General features: G+C 30.9%; 3 protein-coding genes across 3 annotated transcripts; all 3 read left to right on the forward strand.

Annotated features, from left to right (window-relative positions):
• On the forward strand, window positions 1-3407 carry LOTGIDRAFT_220913 (hypothetical protein; the record flags this gene model as incomplete). The annotated part of the gene is made up of 9 exons (XM_009064985.1): window positions 1-118; window positions 282-414; window positions 637-765; window positions 906-1164; window positions 1523-1660; window positions 1912-2019; window positions 2499-2638; window positions 2876-2959; window positions 3164-3407. 9 exons carry the CDS (start codon window positions 1-3, stop codon window positions 3405-3407), a joined length of 1353 nt encoding a protein of 450 aa, XP_009063233.1.
• A 6977-nt stretch (window positions 3408-10384) lies between these two features.
• Window positions 10385-12104, forward strand: LOTGIDRAFT_195378 (hypothetical protein). Its single transcript, XM_009064986.1, has one exon. It carries the CDS (start codon window positions 10596-10598, stop codon window positions 12030-12032), a length of 1437 nt encoding a protein of 478 aa, XP_009063234.1. The 5' UTR covers window positions 10385-10595; the 3' UTR covers window positions 12033-12104.
• Window positions 12105-14512: 2408 nt separating this feature from the next.
• Window positions 14513-18450, forward strand: LOTGIDRAFT_235576 (hypothetical protein; the record flags this gene model as incomplete). Its single annotated transcript, XM_009064987.1, has 4 exons — window positions 14513-14572; window positions 16862-17021; window positions 17684-18340; window positions 18383-18450. Exons 2-4 carry the CDS (start codon window positions 16937-16939, stop codon window positions 18448-18450), a joined length of 810 nt encoding a protein of 269 aa, XP_009063235.1. The 5' UTR covers window positions 14513-14572; window positions 16862-16936.
• Window positions 18451-20435: the final 1985 nt, after the last annotated feature.

Here is a 20435-nt window from a genome sequence, read left to right on the forward strand (position 1 = left end):
ATGGCCGGATCACCTGTAGGCCATGGTGGATTATTACAACCTGGTCAGTCTATGACCCCACCCCCTTCTCTTTCTGGATCCTCCTCGAATCTCACATTAGGTAGGTTCTTGACATTTAGTTTTATAATAGTCAGTTGTTGTCAATGTTGGTAAGTAATCTCCCCAAGTTTTTAAGTTAGTTTACTAACCTTTAGTCTGTGTCTCTTGTTGATGAAAAATCTCCCCCTTATCTCTATATTGTCTTTGATTGTCATTTCACTAACTATTGTTATATATTGTAGGTTTTGGTGCCGCACGTCCGTATTCTGCTGCTCCAGGAGCGGAAGCTAAATATAGAGCTGGTCTGATGTCTCCAGCTAATGGTCTGTTTGGTAATACATCTTTATTTCAGAATAGAAACATGGCGTCTAGAAGGTAGGTAACTCTTGATGTTTATTAGATAATTCAACCCTAGTCTCACTAGTATTATTGGTGTGTAAAGGCATTAATCATGTGACAAACTGGATAAATATCAAAGATCATTCAATATTATATGATCAATATCAATTATAAATTTCACCATTTAATTATACAAAGTATACTATTATTGTTATTTGTTGGTAGTCTAGATTATCCTGTGTATTATTTCAGTGCAAGTTTATCTAAAGAAGTGACTGGAAGAAGTCGTCTATTAGAAGATTTTCGTAACAATCGTATCCCCAATTTACAGTTAAAAGACTTAGTGAATCATGTGGTAGAATTTTCACAGGACCAACACGGCTCAAGGTGAGTATTTTATTTGATATTGTCCTGTATTAAACATCACGTGATACATTACCCTCCAGTGTTGTGTTATGTTAATCCTATAGATTAAATTCCAAACAGAATAGTCTTGTATTTAAAATATTTTCTATGTAATATTGTAGATTTATACAACAGAAACTAGAAAGAGCATCAACTCAAGAAAAAGCTATGGTATTTACAGAGATATTAACAGCTGCCTATAGTTTAATGACTGATGTATTTGGAAACTATGTCATACAGAAATTCTTTGAGTTTGGATCAGCTGATCAGAAGAATACATTAGCTCAGAGAGTCAGAGGTCATGTATTACCGTTAGCGTTACAGATGTATGGTTGTAGAGTGATACAGAAAGCTCTAGAGTCTATACCATCAGACATGCAGGTACAATCAGGTTTATTACATTAGCTTGGATATTCTCCTATTCTAAACTAATACTATCTTGTCCATTAATGCCGACAGCCCTTCCTGGACTGTTTTTATGTGGCAAAAGGTACACGAACATCTTTAAAGAAAGATTTGACTTGTTCCATTCCACAGCATTGTAGATAATCCCAGTCCCCTAATCTTGTATTGGTTGTGGACTGGATTCTGTCAAATCCATGTGCTTTCATAGATTACTATGTTAAGATCGAAATGACAGAATACAGATATTGATATTGAGCTACTAGCAGGTATTCAGAATATATTATAAAAGAACAGTGAACAGTATAAATATTGATGATATAATATTGAATTTTAGGTAGAGATTTTAAAAGAATTAGATGGTCATGTATTGAAATGTGTGAAAGATCAAAATGGAAACCATGTTGTACAGAAATGTATCGAGTGTGTTGAACCTAAACATCTTCAGTTTATAATTGATGCTTTTAAAGGACAGGTAATCTTTCTACTTTTTACACGTTTAGTTATATTCTTTAACATTGATGACAACTCAAATCTGATTGGTTGATAAATTTTAGAGTTGCTACATTATCCAATCAGAAGTGTGGAATTTATTATTCAGAATAATGATGAACTTTCTGGTAGAAGTATTCTAGTTGTGGAAGTATGTGTTGGAATATGAGTGCTATGTGACTATAAGTTATAGAGTTATAGCCCCTGTGTTATATTAATATACTATATTTATAGGTCTATACACTGTCAACTCATCCCTATGGTTGTCGTGTCATACAGAGAATATTAGAACATTGTATAGCTGAACAAACCACACCTATATTAGATGAACTTCATGATCAGGTACCTCTTACATTTTACCTATTATCACACACTTAAAATCTATAGTCATCAGATACTTAGGTTTAGTAGAATTACAGGAACCACAGACATCTGATGTAAATTAGAAAGGTGTAAATTGATGCTATCTGTCCCCGATTCACATAAAAATTGAGGAAACCTCTTTACAATCTCTTTAACAAGAACCACAGACATCTGATGTAACATTAGAATGATGTAAATTGATGCTATCTGTCCCCGATTCACATTAAAAATTGAGGAAACCTCTTTACAATCTCTTTAACAAGAACCACAGACATCTGATTAAAAATTGAGGAAACCTCTTTACAATCTCTTTAACAAGAACCACAGACATCTGATTAAAAATTGAGGAAACCTCTTTACAATCTCTCTCTGTCCTATGTAATGATGAAGGTTTTATTAAATAGTTTTAAAAATCGTGATGCCATGTCACTATTATATTAAATATAATCAATGTACAGGTTGAGAGATTAGTACAAGATCAATATGGTAATTATGTAATACAACACGTATTAGAACATGGCCGACCAGAAGATAAATCACGTATAGTTAGTATGATTAGAGGCAAAGTTCTTCTTCTCAGTCAACATAAATTTGCCAGGTTGGTTACACTATATTTATACTAATATAACTTACAACAAGATAGATTATCCACCATGTTGTCATCTTCACAAGTTGAGCTACTACAAACTTATACCTTGATTACATTAGTCACCTTTCTTGTATGACAGAATGCAATGATTTGACAGGATTATACTCCAGGAAATACAGCCAATCAGAGACCTGGACAGAAAGACTGTAAATATTATGGGTTATTGTTTATATATTATAATTTCAGTAATGTGGTAGAGAAATGTGTTTCTCATTCATCACGAGCTGAAAAAGCATTATTAATAGATGAAGTTTGTAATTTAAATGATGGGTAAGTTATTAAACTTTCTCTTATATTTCTGTTAATATAGTCACTTCAGTCTAAAATCTCTGCTCTAAATATTCATTCATTTAACACTGCTGTCAGCCAATCAACGTGAAGAAAAAGTGTATTATAAGAAGTAATAGACATTGGATGAATCTCTTATTGGTAACTAATACCAGGTAATAGTATATTTATAATTCTATATTTCAGACATCACAGTTCTTTATATACAATGATGAAAGATCAATTTGCTAATTATGTTGTACAGAAGATGATAGACGTAGCCGAACCTCCGCAACGTAAAATTCTCATGCACAAGATACGCCCACATATAGCTACATTACGTAAATATACATATGGTAAACACATTCTAGCTAAATTAGAGAAATTCTTTCTGAAAAATAATCCTGATTTAGGTCCTATTGGAATGCCTACCAATGGTGGGTTAGCGTAACATTGAAACTTTCGTTAATTTCTGATAGTTAATAATTCTGATTCTGATGTTGAACTAGGAGAGATATTGTGTAGAAATGTTGATTATTTTATATTGTATTTACATGTATAATACACAGGTTTTTTCACCAAGTTCATCACAATCTTGAATTATCACACATCAAAAATTTATTCTACAATTTGTAAAATAATATTCAGAAAAAACTTGTGTAAATTTTGTCCATTTTCAGATGTTAAATTTATTTTGAATTATGGAAAATTTGTCTCTAAATTAAGAAATTGTAAATTTGAATTATAAAATTAATTTAAATGGTTAATCAATGAAGTTGTTTTGTTAATGGTAAATTAGAATCGACTTTAAAATAAGAGAGTTGAGGTCAAATTTTAGATGTAGATAGAATAGAAATTAAATGAAAACTTCAGGCTTATTTTAAAATGTAGAAGTTTGTTTTCTTGTTGGGTAACATATAACCTTAAAGTTCATGGTTGATGTTTTTCACCCAAAGTTGAAGGGTATGATTTGGCTGTTTTTGTACCCCAAGTTGAGGGGTATGATTTGGCTGTTTTCTACCCTAAGTTGAAGGCTATGATTTGGCTGTTTTCCACCCGAAGTTGAGGGGTATGATTTGGCTGTTTTTGTACCCCAAGTTGAAGGGTATGATTTGGCTGTTTTTGTACCCTAAGTTGAAGGGTATGATTTGGCTGTTTTTGTACCCCAAGTTGAAGGGTATGATTTGGCTGTTTTTTGTATCGCAGTTGAAATCAAAAGTAGAATTTAAAGCGATACCTTGTTTTGAAAATTGGTGACCTTTTTTGAGGTCTTTTTTTAAACCTTATTTTTACAATGATTTGATGTACTGTGTTTATTTATATTTCAAGTTGAGATATTAGAGTTTGTATTCTCATCTGATATTAACTGAATATAATGATAAAGTACATCAAATGATTATAAAAATATATTTTTTTTCTCTCTTGTTGTTTGTATTATGGTATATATGGTGTGTTTTTTGCTGACTATTCTTCATCTTGGTTTACTACCCTGATAACTAGTCTGTAGACACGAGTCTGATTTTATTATTATATTTGATGAAGGAGGTTGATATAAGAGATATTGAAAGATCCAGACAAGATATCAGGGTAGACTAAGATGTAGTATTTTATCTCTATATAACTATAGTCTTTATTTAGCTTGATAGTGCCTTGTATAGTTCTAGTTGGTGTCTTTACTCTTTTTATACTAATATCTTCAGTCAGCTAGTGACATGATTTATTCCAAGCTAAAATCGTTGAAAAACATCATTGTTAATGGCGTGGCTTTATCTAATTCCATGTTGCATTCAAGTGGAATAGAGGGACCTACATGTTAGAGTTTTATAAGATAAGATTGGGTATAAAAAGAGTAAAGAATCAGATTAAGTTTGTTTATTATTAGTCTTGTTTGTAAATTAGATATTTTGTAAGTAGCTATAATAGTAGAATGTATATTTGGCATGTGTTTTTTGGGACATTGTATTTTTTCAAAGTTGTAATAATGTATAATAATGTTTTCTCTTCGCATGTTTTTTCTCAAATTCACTCAAATATTGTACAATTTTATTACTTCGGTTAGAAACTTTAAACATCTGGTTGGCTTTGGTCAAATTTAATATAAATGTTTTCAAAGCCAACTAGATGTTTAAGGTTATATTTTGTCCATTAAGAGTTGTTTATAGGTGTAAATTTATCATAAAATAAGAAAACACAATGTAGATATCAAACTATAACTTTTCCTACCAAATTTGAAGTTTTTTTTTGTCAAAGAATTGTGCCAATATTTTTCTCTCAATTTATTTTGTCACCTTTTGTAAATTTAGAAAATTTCCTTTTAAAATAATGTATATTTTCACACTAATATTTCCAGGCTTCTATTTTACAAAAATTAGACTTTCTGTCTTTATTAATTAAGAAATTGAACTCTGTTTATAGACCATGATATGAACATTTAAAACATGTATTATATAGATAGTTATATACTAAATATTAACTGAAATTAACAGTAGTATTATACTAGTATGAGAATATTTTAGTCAAGTTTTTGTGAAATATAAGTCTGGTAGATATAGAAGGAGAAACGTGTAAAATTAACTTATATATACTGTAAGAACTGTATAAAGATAAACTTCACAACCACTGCCTCTAAGAGCAATTTAATTATCTAAACATCGTGTAAATAAACTTCAGATTATCCAGTGATATATCAGATTATCCAGTGATATTCGCTCTAGAAATTATACTCATAGATTGAGGAAAAACTGACACCAAATTAATCTGGATTAAAAACTTTTATAAAATACTAAAATTAAATATTATTTTAGAAATTAGAAAACTGTTAAAATTGATGAATTATTATTATATAGGGTAAAAATACAATATGACTGGGAATCTTTAAGATAACATAACAAGAGTAATAATATTATAAATATTCATCAATATATATTATAACATGTTGATAGTTTTTCTTCAATCTTCACGAGTAACGACCAAATTGTACAGAAGATTATAATAATGATCATTTGTATAGAAATTAAAATAATATCCCTAGGATACTTTCATTTCATTAATTCAGTTTTCATTCTTCATAGATCTGCTAATTTCTCTTATTTTATTATTTCTTATATTTTATAACTTGTTATTTTATCAAAATATCTGGAAATTCTTTAATTATCTTATATTCATGATCAAATCAAATCAATTTCTGTCATATTTTACTAGAAAAATAATTAAAAGTTTATAATGTAAATCTGAAATTCAGAGTAAATTTGTTATTAAATAAAAAGTAATAAATAACAAGTTTCTATAAGAAATAATAAAATAATGGAATCAAGCTATTATAAAAGCAGAAAGCTTTCTGAAATTATTTTGATAGTTTTTATTATGTTAATAAAGATAAAGAATTTTGTAAAAAAAAAAGTAGAATTGTGAATAAATAATGGAAACCAAATGTACAGTTGTATAATTAATGTATAGAAAAATAAAGAAACAAGTCCAATGAAAGTGCTACCTTTAAAATATATAGTCTGTAAAATATCTTACTTGTTATTCATTATATTCTCTTGTTTCCAGTCTTTATTAACCCACAGGATGTAAAACTATTTTAGTTGTAAGATAAGTGAATATTATTCTATAAAAATTAAAATCAACTCTAACAGTAAAGAAATGTTATATTATAAAACTGATTCTATTGTAGTTAAAGAGAAGATAATGAATAACAACTCTGATATTTTTATTAAGTCAAATATTGTACAGGTTTCTATATGACGTATTAAGATTTTGTTTATAATAAATTCACTATAAAATATCTCACACCAGCCTGTACAGCTCTTAACATGCTAGATATCACATTAGTTATGTTTTCTTTCTAATAACTTGTCATTATTTCTGTTGTTAATTTTCATAGGAAATGTTGAAACTTTGCTTCCCCTGGGTGTATTGAAGATACAAGGGTTTATTTTTTTTCTATTTATGTTTTGTTAATTTAATCAAGTTTTTTTGGGGTCAGATTAGGAAGTGGTTTTCTCTTTAGAAATATTGAGAAAATTCTAATTCTTTCAGTTGTTCATCTACATTGAAATTTTGTTAATTTTTTAAAAGTTAAATTATTCTTGCCAGATATTAGAGAAAACAGGGACAATTTTGGAGAAAAGTTTTTATTATTTTTGTCTTGCTTTTGAGGATAAAAAGCTACTCTACAATAGAGTTATTTGTAGTTTAAAATGTGGCCAGCTTTTTGTCAGAGTTTTGTATCATTTGGTGAAGGTAATTTTTTTTTTTTTCAAGTCATTTAGAGATTTCCGTGTGTCATATTACACTTTTTCATCATCATTTATTGTTTGTTTGCTTTATTTTCTTTGTCGTTGTTTTATTTCCCATTTATAACGTTTTATATTTTGTTTCCAAGATATTTCAATATTTCTACTGAGTCAGTAGAAATGGTAGAAGAGTTAATTGAAAGTTCAGGTTGTAATAATCAAGAAATAAGATGAGTTTAAATTGATGATGAGAAATGTGTAGGAAACAAAGTAAGAAAATGTAAAAATATGAGTAGTTGTTTATCTTTCACTAATTAATAACGCTGGATATATTTGGGGTTAAATTAGTAAATCTATATTAAGCTTGATATTGTATATTTTTCACTTTATATTTCATATATCAATGAAATCTTAGACATTGTAGGAACATCAAATCATTTGTTTTATTTGTGTGATTTTTATCAATAATCCTAGCTTCTTTCTTATCATTATTTTCTTCTTGTCTTGGAATTATTTTGAGGTTTAACTGTTTTAAAGTTTTATTTGGAAGGTTATATAAAATTTGATAAAAAACATTTTGAAAATTAGAAAAATTAGAATTTTAAAAAAGAAAAATGACTTCTGGTATATTTCTTATTAAAATGAAGTTAAGTATTTTCTAGTGAAGTATTCTCACTTCATCCTTTTCAAATATTTTCTGATAAATTTCAAAATAATGTCAAGTCTAGAAAATTTTGTTTCATTTCTTTGCTTTTTGTATTTTACTAAGTATATAGATATATATATATATATATATTATGATAGAAATATAGACTGGTGAATATTAACTCTAGACTAGTTGATATTATTGTTAATAACTCAGGTTATAAAGTTATCTGCTATATTATATTTGACTGTGATGAGTTAACAAGATATCTAATTAGTAGAGAGTTAATTGAACTATTAGATGTACAATATATATACAATATTATTACATTCAGCTGTCATTGTTAAAGAGATAGTACCATTTAGTCATCAGATATTGATCCTTATTAAATGGTACGACACCTTTAACACACCCATTTATTATAAATTCTGTAAATTTCTGTGTAAATTAAGAAAAAAAGCTGCCAATTTTGTTATATAGTAAAGTATGTACAGCAAACAGAACAGCCCGAGGTAGCTGTTAAAATTTCCTCCCTTGATATCATAAACTTTCATTTGTATAAAATTGTTCATGACTGGAATATTGCTATAGATTTAACTTGAGTTTTGACATGTAATCTACTGGTAGTATAGACCTGAGTAGGGTAGGGTGTTATCACTCACTATTACCACCTGATGACACTTAGCAACTTGCTTTATCAACCTGAATAGTGAATATTGATCAAAGTCTATCTGATATACCAGGGCTATATTACTAGTAGATTATCAGTGGACCTAATTTATAGAAACAATCCAATTAAAACTCTTCTTTCTGTCTGTAATTATATCTGCTCAGTATCACTTCCTCTGCTGCCGGCGTGTCATCCTGGTCACTGTGGTCAGTTGGTAGGAAATTAATTTTTTGCATTTTTCTAATGTGTTAAATATAAATATGTCTTACTACATATTGTTGTGTACATGTGGGAATAAAAATATGTTCATCACAATCTTGTTCTTGTTTTTGAGATTGGGTGGGGTGGGGCCTGGAACATGAAGGAGAGAATTAAGGAACATAGGAAGCATCTAGGCCATCAATTGAGTTTTTACACTTAGTTTAATTTTAAACTGATGACAGTCGGTTACTGAAGTTTTAACAGGTGAGAGATTTAAAGGAGGGTCGGGAAAGAGCAGAAAGTCGATCTTTAGAAGAGATTTAGGGGGTAAAATTGGGTAGGGGGTGTGTTGTGTAAATGCCTTTAAATTTGACTATTTTACTGTGGTCTGAAAAAATTAAAATGTGACTAGAGTTACTTCCCATACATCGTTTCGCGTGCACTCTTCAGTAGCAGACGCTATCACGTTGAATTCCATGTGGCCCTACTTGATAGGTAATGTTTTGGATTTTCTCGTAAAATTTGGTGTCCATTCTTGGAATTTAAGCCTCCGAATCCTAGGATTGGTGGGGCAGGGAACTTAAGCACGACCTCCCCACACACACACACACACACACACCCTAACTGCTACAAGGGTCACCCAACCCAAACACCTATCAACATTTCCCTCATTGTACACTACATTGCATTACCTGGCACATGGAGCGAATGTGGGAATAGCCTGGAAGAGGGGAAGGGGGCCAAGTCTTTGCAAGACAAGATCCCCTTGAGGTCAGGAGGCCTCATAAGCCAACAGATTTCATCTGATGGAGTCCACAAGATGCTGGCAAAGTTGAAAAATATAAGTTGCACAATGTTATGAATGTAAAATGCATCATATAATGGTGAAATATCCTGTATGAAAGAGACCTTAAACATACCACTGACACTTGTCTAATAATTTCCAGAAGAAAACCAGAAAGTGCCAATAAGATGTTGGATTTATACTGTAAGTTATTGAAAGTACATGAACTCCTGTTTGAAACTAGTGAGGTTCATCACAGTCAAGGTAGAAGAAGAAGATTAAAATATGAACCATCATCATATCAGTTGTAAGTTGTTTTTGTTAATTTTCATCCAGTTCATACTCTTTAGTTACATAGGTAAAAACACAACAATAGTCCAATTAACATACGGTACTACTATAATAGCCCAATATGTAAGTCCAATTAACAAAAACAGAAACAAAATCTAACAACATACACAATATGATAGGCTGCATATTTCTGATGATGACCTTGATGAAGGTTAAATATGTTTGGTGAATCTTTTAAGCTTAAGACCGTAGCTTATAGAAACCAACTTGTATATTTGGTAGACCAGTATGTGCTGATGGTTCAAATCTGCTCTAGAAATGTAAAATTCAGATGCAACAGCCAGTGCTTTTGTCAGTCATTGTGAGAGAGCCTTAAAGATCTGTGAGAAGTCAAACCCTCTCTTTAAATTAAATCTACTCCAGTTGATCAATACAACCTCTTTCTAAATAAAACCTTCTTGTGTCCCTTTAAACAACCCCTATTATAATAGCCTGTATTGACAATAGAGTAAAGCTACTTAAATGTCATCTTATCACCTAGTTACCACGGTCGGCCATTTATAAACAACATGGCTGCCATTGTGTTGTCACCAAGTCACAGTTAGTTAGATATGTAGTTAAACTGATCTATATAGAAATATAACAAACGTTTTATCTAAATACAGTGACAGGAAGGTGTGTACTGGTTAAAAAAAACAACCCAACTTGACTTTTGTTCTACAGAACTGTATTTGAGAGAAAACTAAACCTGAGTAAAACTGAATTTGAAGTTTTTATATTCTGGAAGAGTGATTGGAATTCTCATAGACATGGATGAAACTAAACGCCCCTTGTTGATTCCACCAGAGTTTGCGTATTACGCTGAAGAACATGGTGTATTTGATATGTATCAACGATTGTTAGAACAGCTACTTGTTCACAAACCTGATGAACCAATCAGCTTCCTGATAGATTTACTAAAACGTGATAATGATGATGTCCCCAAGATAATAATTCTAGGTCCCCCGGCAGCTGGGAAGAGATCCATCGGGAAGATGATTTGTAATAAAACAAGAGCAGCTCATATCACCATGGAGAATCTAATATCAGAAGCTGATATCAGCCATCGTGAAGAAGCATTGAATTATATCAATAAGAAAAAGGCCGTACCAACAGAATTATGGATGAAGATTATAGAAGAAAGAATGGTACTATTTGATTGTGTTAAGAAAGGCTGGGTGATGGAAGGATTTCCACAGACGCGTGAACAGGCTCTGGGTCTACAGGAACGAGGATTTTATCCTAAACATTGTGTTATCCTAGAAGCTCCTGATACTGTTCTAATAGAGAGAGCTTCTGGTAAGAGAGTTGATCCTACAACTGGTGATATTTATCATACAACCTTCAACTGGCCTAGTAACCAAGAAATACAAGATCGTCTGGTGGTTGCCGAGGGTTACACAGAAGAAGAAATGGTCCAGAAATTGATTTTATATCATCGTTATATTGAGAGTCTTAAACATTGTTTTGGAGCCGTTCTTCAAACTGTCAACGCTGATCAGCCGAAAGCAGATGTCTTCGCTCAAGTTCTCACGTTTATTTGTTCACAAGCTCGTTCCCCCACCCCCCATACCCCCAGGATAGTGTTACTGGGCCCATCTGGTAGTGGTAAGGCGGTACAAGCAGCTCTCTTGGCTTCTAAATATAATTTAGTTAACATTTCATGTGGACATTTGATAAAACAAGCCATAGCTGACGAAACTAAATCAGGAAAAGCTGCCAAAAATTACGTTCGGAAGGGAAATATGGTACCTGATACAATTGTTTTAAGTATTGTTAAAGATAGATTAGGTCAGTTAGATTGTGTTACACGAGGCTGGGTTCTCCATGGTTACCCATTATCTAGAGAACAAGGGGAACAACTGGAAAAACAAGGCTTTGTTCCTAATAGAATATTCTTTCTGGACGTTCCAAATGATTCTGTTATTGAACGTCTAACACAACGTTATACTGATCCTATAACAGGAGAACGTTATCATCTATTGTATAACCCTCCCCGAACACAAGATATTAAAGATAGACTAGAACGTCATGAGAAAGATGAAGAAGAACATGTTAAAAAACGTTTAGCTCAGTATCATGCTTACTATGAAGAATTAACTGATTATTATGAAGCTAGTCAACATATTAATGCTGACCAAGATCCTCATACAGTGTTTGAAACTATTGAAAGTATGATAGTTAATCAACTACCAAAGAGAATTTAACTTCCATTTATTATAATTATAATATTGTATATAGAACATATAAAATATAGTTATAAATTCTTCTATTTCTTATATCCCTTGTCTTATATATCTGTCCTGATGATGGCCTGTATTTCTCAAACAGCATTCAGACACTTATAGCCTTGTATTATTCTGACTTCATGTTTGATGTTTTGCTTCCTGAAACTTGACCTGCTGTGACAAGTTAGCTTACATGTACTGAATAATTTTCTCAGTTTTGAATCCTGACTCCTGTGTTGAAAGTTTCATTAGTTCGTTAGAATTTAAACCCCATTTCCATACCAGTTTCAAACAAGAGTATAATTCAATATGTGTCAGCTATCATGTTAATATTTCCCTCATTGCAGACTACATGGCTTTACCATAGATTTGACAGTCATATTTTATAGTACAGACTAGACAAGGGCTATTGATTTGTCTGTATTTGCCAGTCATGTCCAGCTAAAAATATAAAAGAGCTTATTTATCAAAGAATGATTTTAGTTGTGTTGGTAGATAACTCATTTAGCTGTTTGTTATGAAGAAACAAGGGCTATTGATTTATCTGTATTTGCCAGTCATGTCTAGCTAATAGACAGTAGAGGCTAGTAGGGGTATATTGTTAGAGGATTATGAAACTATATAAAGAGATTAATAAAGTTATAGAAGTTGTGAGAAGTTAATCAAGTAGAAAGAATCATTGGTTACAATATGTTATTTGATATAATATTATTACATTGTTATACAAATACCATAGAAATACAACAACACCTAACTCAGACAGTAGCCAGTTGGATTGTCTCCTCTGCTAGATAATTAGTTGCCATGGGGTTGAATCCCCCTTAAGGTAAGAACAATTCTGATGCCTGCGCCAGTGCTTCCATGTCAGCTTTCTTCCCCTAATATCTATATTACCCTGTGCTTTATATAAGTCAGTATAAAATCACAGCCTGTCTGTATATAGTAATGATATTGATAATAACATATATATATATTAACAGGAAGTAGATAGAAACAGATATTTTCAACATTTGATTATAAAACTATTAATTAAGACACATCTCAAAAATATCATATTTATTCATTCTTCAATCTATCCAACTGATATCAACTTCATTCATTCATTCATTATATGATTTATTATATCATTCAATCAATGAACTGTGTACAATGTAATACAATAGAACTTGAGATAAATCATATTGTTTTATATTACCTCCCTTCAGATCTCTTATTATTTCAAGTTGGACTCCCCTATTAATATAGACTAGAACCATCTAACTCAAGATATAATCAAGTCATTGACAAAGATGATCAAATAATTGATAAATCAAATCAAAAACAATAATATTCCCTTATGACTGTAGTAGCCAACTTGCTGCATTCCATTATACAAGAAAGGTGGCTACTTCGCAGTCAAGGTATAAGATGCAGTTCATAATACCTTGACATTGTGAAGACGAAGTTTGTGAGATAAGAAAGGGGGGCTATTTTGAGGTTAAGTTTATAATAATAGTTTAATATAGTGAAGATGTATTAGAGGAGAGTCTAACTTGAATAATATGAGAAGTGACTAGTTGCCTTATCAAACATGTAAAGATTAAGGTTAGATTGTACAGGATTATGAATAATATTATATTATTATACATCACTACTACATTAGCTACTGTTTTATCTTAGTTTCTTTCAATTTGATATACATTTTTACCGACGACGTGGGATTTTTTATAAAAAGTGGATATAAAACACTGGATCAGTACAGAATAAGGTTTATAGTTACAGTAGTTATTTTGTTTCTAGTATGTGAGAATTGTTTTATTAAGATTTAGTTAGGGTAAGCTCTGATAATAAATATTCCTGATTTACTAATAAAAACTTATTATATGATTAATATTACCACCAAGATTATTGTCTGTGATTAAAAACAGAGACTGTCATGTCTAGTCATAGATAATTTGATTTAATTTAACAGTGAATAATACACAGTATAGTCATAAATAAATCAGTTTAAAATTAAACACAGTCTAGTGTGGTAATATTAGATTTTTTACTGTATTTACCAGATATATCTGACTAGAGCTCCTATGTGCATGACCTTGGAAATCTGAAAATAATCAGCCACTTTTAAAGATTGGTTATTCATTCATTCATTCATTTATTCATTCATTTACTCATTCATTTACTCATTCATTTACTCATTCATTCATTCATTCATTCACTCAATCAATCTGTATATAATAAAGTTATTAAGATGTAAGAGATTATGTATGTTAATATATCAAGTGAAATCTGATTATAGAAATATATTATAATCTATCAGAACTATAAGAGGATTAAAGAGAAACATAGTGACAGTCCTTTCAGAGATTACTGTAGTTTCTTTCTCTCAGGTCTTGCTGGTCAATACAGTTTTACTGGAGTTTTACTGGAGTCACAAGGTTTAATTCTAGTTCTAGTTACAGTTAGTTGTTATTTGGAGACGTGAGAGTGGAGGAAATAGTCTTAAGTTAGGATTATCAAACTCTTCTGATGTCTTGCTGGTCAGTAAATTATTACTTATAGTAACCTGGCCACGTATTCTCAAAACAATCTTAGCACTAGGATATCCTAGAATCAGTGTTAGAAGATAAGAACCTAGGATATCCTAGAATCAGTGTTAGAAGATAAGAACCTAGGATATCCTAGAATCAATGTTAGAAGATAAGAACCTAGGACATCCTAGAAACAGTGTTAGAAGATAAGAACCTAGGATATCCTAGAATCAATGTTAGAAGATAAGAACCTAGGATATCCTAGAATCAGTGTTAGAAGATAAGAACCTAGGATATCCTAGAATCAATGTTAGAAGATAAGAACCTATGATATCCTAGAATCAATGTTAGAGGATAAGAACCTAGGACATCCTAGAATCAATGTTAGAAGATAAGAACCTAGGATATCCTAGAATCAATGTTAGAAGATAAGACCCTAGGACATCCTAGAATCAATGTTAGAAGATAAGAACCTAGGACATCCTAGAATCAATGTTAGAAGTTAAGAACTTAGGACATTCTAGAATCAATGTTAGAAGATAAGAACCTAGGACATCCTAGAATCAATGTTGGAAGATAAGAACCTAGGACATCTTATAATCAATGTTGGAAGATAAGAACCTAGGACATCCTAGAATGTTAGAAGTTAAGAACCTAGGACATCTTAGAATCAATGTTAGAAGATAAGAACCTAGGACATCTTAGAATCAATGTTGGAAGATAAGAACCTAGGATATCCTAGAATCAATGTTAGAAGATAAGAACCTAGGACATCCTAGAAACAATGTTAGAAGATAAGAACCTAGGACATCTTAGAATCAATGTTGGAAGATAAGAACCTAGGATATCCTAGAATCAATGTTGGAAGATAAGAACCTAGGATATCCTAGAATCAATTTTAGAAGTTAAGAACTTAGGACATCCTAGAATCAGTGTTAGAAGAACTTAGGACATCCTAGCTCTAAGATCGTTTGGAGAATACATGGCCAGGTCTAGTTCTATATGTGACAGTGTTGAAAGTTGAAGGTGCAATATGGAAGTAGAATAGCTATGAGTTAAGGGAACATGTTAGATTGTGGTCTGTATATGAAATACAGTGAAGTTATTGAAGAAAGATAGTAGGAAATTAGTATATTTAATATAAGATCATGATAACAGTAAATAATAGTTGTTAATATCAGTAAATTAGTCTGTGAAGAAGTAAGATAAGAGTTGTTACTAGTAATCAATGTTTTATTGTCTCTCCTAGAGACACCTGTCACCACTCTCCACTCCCTCCTAACACACATTACTCTTCATATAAAATACATTCCTGGTCTCCAACTATCAAAATAACTGGGAAAACTGTCAAATTCAACTGAAATTATTTATTAATAAACAGAAGTGTAAATTGTTGAAACATTGTGTAATAATACTCAGGAAAGATAATACTGTACCAGTTAATATTAGTTTATGTGAATAACTATATAAAGATATAATAGTAAGAAATATAACATCTAGTGTGTTTGATGTTTATAAACCAACTGGATCTGAATGATAAAACATGATTTTACTAGCTAATTACTTACTAATCTGATTAGTAGTTTACTGTCAGTTTATATAGTATTATACTAGTATTATATAGTCACACTGAGGACATTGACTCGATTCCACTCATTCCTAGACATTATTCCTGGAGATTTACAACTCTTTTAAACTTCTGTTTGTGGTCTTAACCTGACTACTGTTATAGAATTTAGATTGTGAAGAATACTATGAAGGTGATCTATTTCAGTTTGTATTGAAAATATTTTGACACTTTCTTCTTTAACATTTCATTTTGAGCCTATGGAGAGAGCCTAACAGGTGTAGTAAAACTTGTAGTGTTTAATAATCAATATTTAACTAGTATTGATTATTGATTATAGATCAGTTATTAAACTGGTTAAAAGTATTGATTATTAATTAACACTAGATATAACAAGTCAAAAGAGTTTTAATATCATTATTTATATTTCCTCTAGTTTGATCTCTGAATTATTTTAATTTTAATAATTATTTTTAATTACCTGTATCAATAGATAGTTAGAAAATAAACTAGTAAGATAAGCTGAAGATCTTTATTGTAATCTCCTTATTTAAACTTGGTCTGTGCTTTTATGGACACCCCAGTGACTTAGTTTTATTAATTCTACTGTACCTTATTAAAATTAATCTTGTAATCTTACTATTGATAGAAAATAAGCACCATGGGTTCAAATCCCCATCAAGTTATTTTAAATTCTGATAGTTAATGATTATATTTATTCTATTTTCTAGACTATTTAAATGGTTTGTCAACGAAACACTGTGATTGGTTGTTTAAGTGAAAGAGAGTGAAATCAACCAATAGAAATGTCTGTTCATCGTACTATATCAGATCTAGAAAGAGAAGAAGTATTTCGTTTGATTGAAAGTAAGAAAGAGAGAGTAGAGAAAGGTTGGTTTTATATTATCTCCCCTACATTAGACTGTTAGTTTAACTATAACAGTGAAATAATTCAGTCAGTAGCCAGGTGGATTGTTGTCTGCTAGGCGATTAGTTGCTGTGGGTTGAATCCTCCTCAAGTAAAGAAAATTTCTGATGCCTGTGCCAGTGCTTCCTAGAGTTGGCCAGTGTCTGTCTATAGTTAATAGATTTAGGTTAAGAAACTATTGAAGCCTGTAAAAATAACAACACAAGCTATTTAATATTAACTTTATATTATTAGTTTAAAGAGAATTCTACTGTAGTGTTATATTGTTATTATTAATAATAGAGATAGACTGTATCTTTAACTGAATAATAGAGAATAGAATAATATTGATTATAATAACAGTTAATATGATTGATATTATATTTATACACTGTTATACGCTGAGAGTTTATAGGTTAATCTACCTGATAATCTCTCTTAATCTTCTCTGGGAATCAGTGGAACTTCTCCTCTACACTAACAGTAAATATACATGTAGTGTTATTCTCTAGTTTCTAGGTATATCATGTTTATTAGAGATACTCTCAGAAGCACTGGCCTAGGTCACAGTTCTGTTATCTTGTAAAATATATAAAATATAATACTCTTTTCATAATACAAATTATTTCTCTTCTTGTTGTTTCAGATTCACAGAAATGGAAGCCAGAAGTGATCAAGAAACAGATGGAAGATGATTTGGCCAGAAGAGTTCGTGAAGCCTTAGAAACACCACCCCTTGAACGTATGCAGAGAAAAAAAGAGCGGGAACACAAGCAGAAACAACGAGATCTTCAAAAACAAAATAGTCATTTATTAATCAACTTGAACGAGGCTTCAGAAAATAAACAATTTAAAAAATGGAAGGAAAATTTTAAACGTTTACAATCAGAGAGCCCAGTCATGAATTTAACAACTATTTCTCCTGTTGAATATTTATTTCGTGATCAACTTTCTAAATCTAATCAAGATGAATATCCAGGTGTATTTGGATTAGAGAATTGTTCAGAAGGTATTCGAAATATCAGAGATTCTTATAGTACTACACTAGAACGATTTCCACCAATTAAACCAAAAGTTAAACATTTTTACACTAAAGATGGTTTTCTTCAAGCTTTAAAAAGTGGAAAATTACCCCATGGTTTTGAGAATGTCAATGAATCAGGAAGTTATAAAGATAAATATGGTTTGATGAGAAATAAACTTGGTCCATTCTGGCCGTCCGAGTTGGTACCATACTATCCAGCGCCACAGTTCCTGGTAAATAACAGTCTTGGAGTGGAACCACTGTATTTTCAATTACCAGGTTGGTGCCAATATTTTGATATTTTTATAATTTTATTCACAGAATTTCCACAACACTGTTGTAAGATGTTTCACCATCCTGTACAATACAATACAATACATGAGTGTTAGCCTAGTGTTTTCCTACAGTGTTAGCCTAGTGTTTTCCTACAGTGTTAGCCTAGTGTTTTTAACCGTAGGTTTGATTGGATCCACATACCGACACTAGAAAATCCTAGGTACAGAGACTAATTATTAATCGTGTCAGCAATTTGTCCTGATTGTCAAGTTCTTCCTATTTCTTTACTGATTGTCAAGTATTTTCTGTTCTGTTTGATTCACTCACATCCTTGTCACGTTGTGTAGAAATATCACATTGTGTAGAAATATCAACTGGTGTTTGACGTCGCTTCATTTTAGCTGACGACAGATAGAGATGTGCAACTTTCATAGATCTAGAACGTTGTCTGTTGTTTTTATTTTGTTCCAAATTGCTCACCACTATTGTTTGTTTCTTTACTTGTGTTTGACTTTCTGTGTCAGTCATTCTAGCGTTAAAACACAGTTAAATCTCTTAATATCTGTCAGTCTGTTAAAACTGTAGTTAGTTTACTAGTATTATCACTTATTTTCACTTATCTTATAATATAACTAAAGTTAGAGTGTCCCTAGTCTTATATCCTTTTACTAGTATTATCACTTATTCTCACTTATTATGTTATATTAACTATTAAAGTTAGGGTGTCCACAATAATCTATAAGTATGTGGTGCAGTCTGTTAGAAAACAAATCACTTATTAATACTTCAAGTCTTTTATTATAATAGATTAAAGTTGGATTGTAATAATATCCCATAATATCCAACTTTATAAATGATGAAATAATATAGAATTAAAGCCTATAGCTATAAATATAGAGTTATTATAAAGGATAATCCACCATGAAATAATATAAAATAAAGAGTTGTATAGAGAGAGAAAGGGTTGGTATTTATTTAGTTTGATAAAAACACCTTAATGAAATATATCTCTACTCAATACCACTGATATTATAATATACAACATTGATATTAACTTGATAAACCTCTACTTCATATCCTTTAACACTGTAATTTAAAACCTGTCTTTCACTAGAGGGGACACAGTCATAACTGATGTGGTAGGTCCTACATGTTTAATTAATTGTATAAGAACTGATTGTTAGGTTTTAATTCTGGAAAGAAATACAGATAGATTGACTGTGTTCCCTGTCAAAATAACTAGTATTTATAATGTATTGATGATAAGAGCTAAGGGTATTGTGTATTGTATTGTGAAGACTATAGAGTGATATTTAAGTATTGAACCATTAGTAAGATAAACAAGTTTTTCTGTAACTTGTCATATCTGACTGTATATCTATACCTATATTCACACACTAGATCTCTTGTTTACCTTCTTCTTTATCAATTAGTCTCTACCCACAACAACAAATAATAATAATACAGGTTTCTAATGATTTAAAGTGGCATGTCCCTAATTCTTCTACTCTTTATTACAACTATGATATAATTATGACAATAAAATATCCTGTAAATAGGTGCTTACTGCCTCTATTAACCAGATGTCTCTGATAGAATCACATTTAAAGAAAAGTTTAGAATATTTTTGAGTTGTATTCCCTAGATAGAATCTTGATAATATATTAATGGATATCTTTAAGGATTGGTAGAATGAATATAAAACACATATTAAACTAATATATTCTACACTTGAGAAAATCTCATTTAATTTGTTTTTAGTCCAACAAATATCTAGTGTTCTTTTAGGACAGTTCAAAACTTTTCTTTTTTTCTTTAACATTATTCTGATGGTGTAGAACCAGTAGTCATATTCTGATTGTCTAGGACCAGTAGTCATATTCTGATTGTCTAGGACCAGTAGTCATATTCTGATGGTGTAGAACCAGTAGTCATATTCTGATGTATTTTGTGATTTGGACTGTGAAATATTCCATCAGATATTTAGCCGAAATATAACTTCAGTTAAAAATGGATTATAACCAGTTTAAACTACTTCTACCATTATTCAGACTGAAATACGGGTGTGAGAATAGCCTACGGGAAGCACCGGTCAGGG

The sequence above is a fragment of the Lottia gigantea genome (genome assembly GCF_000327385.1).
Source record: "Lottia gigantea unplaced genomic scaffold LOTGIsca_67, whole genome shotgun sequence".
In the NCBI taxonomy this organism is placed as follows: domain Eukaryota; kingdom Metazoa; phylum Mollusca; class Gastropoda; family Lottiidae; genus Lottia; species Lottia gigantea.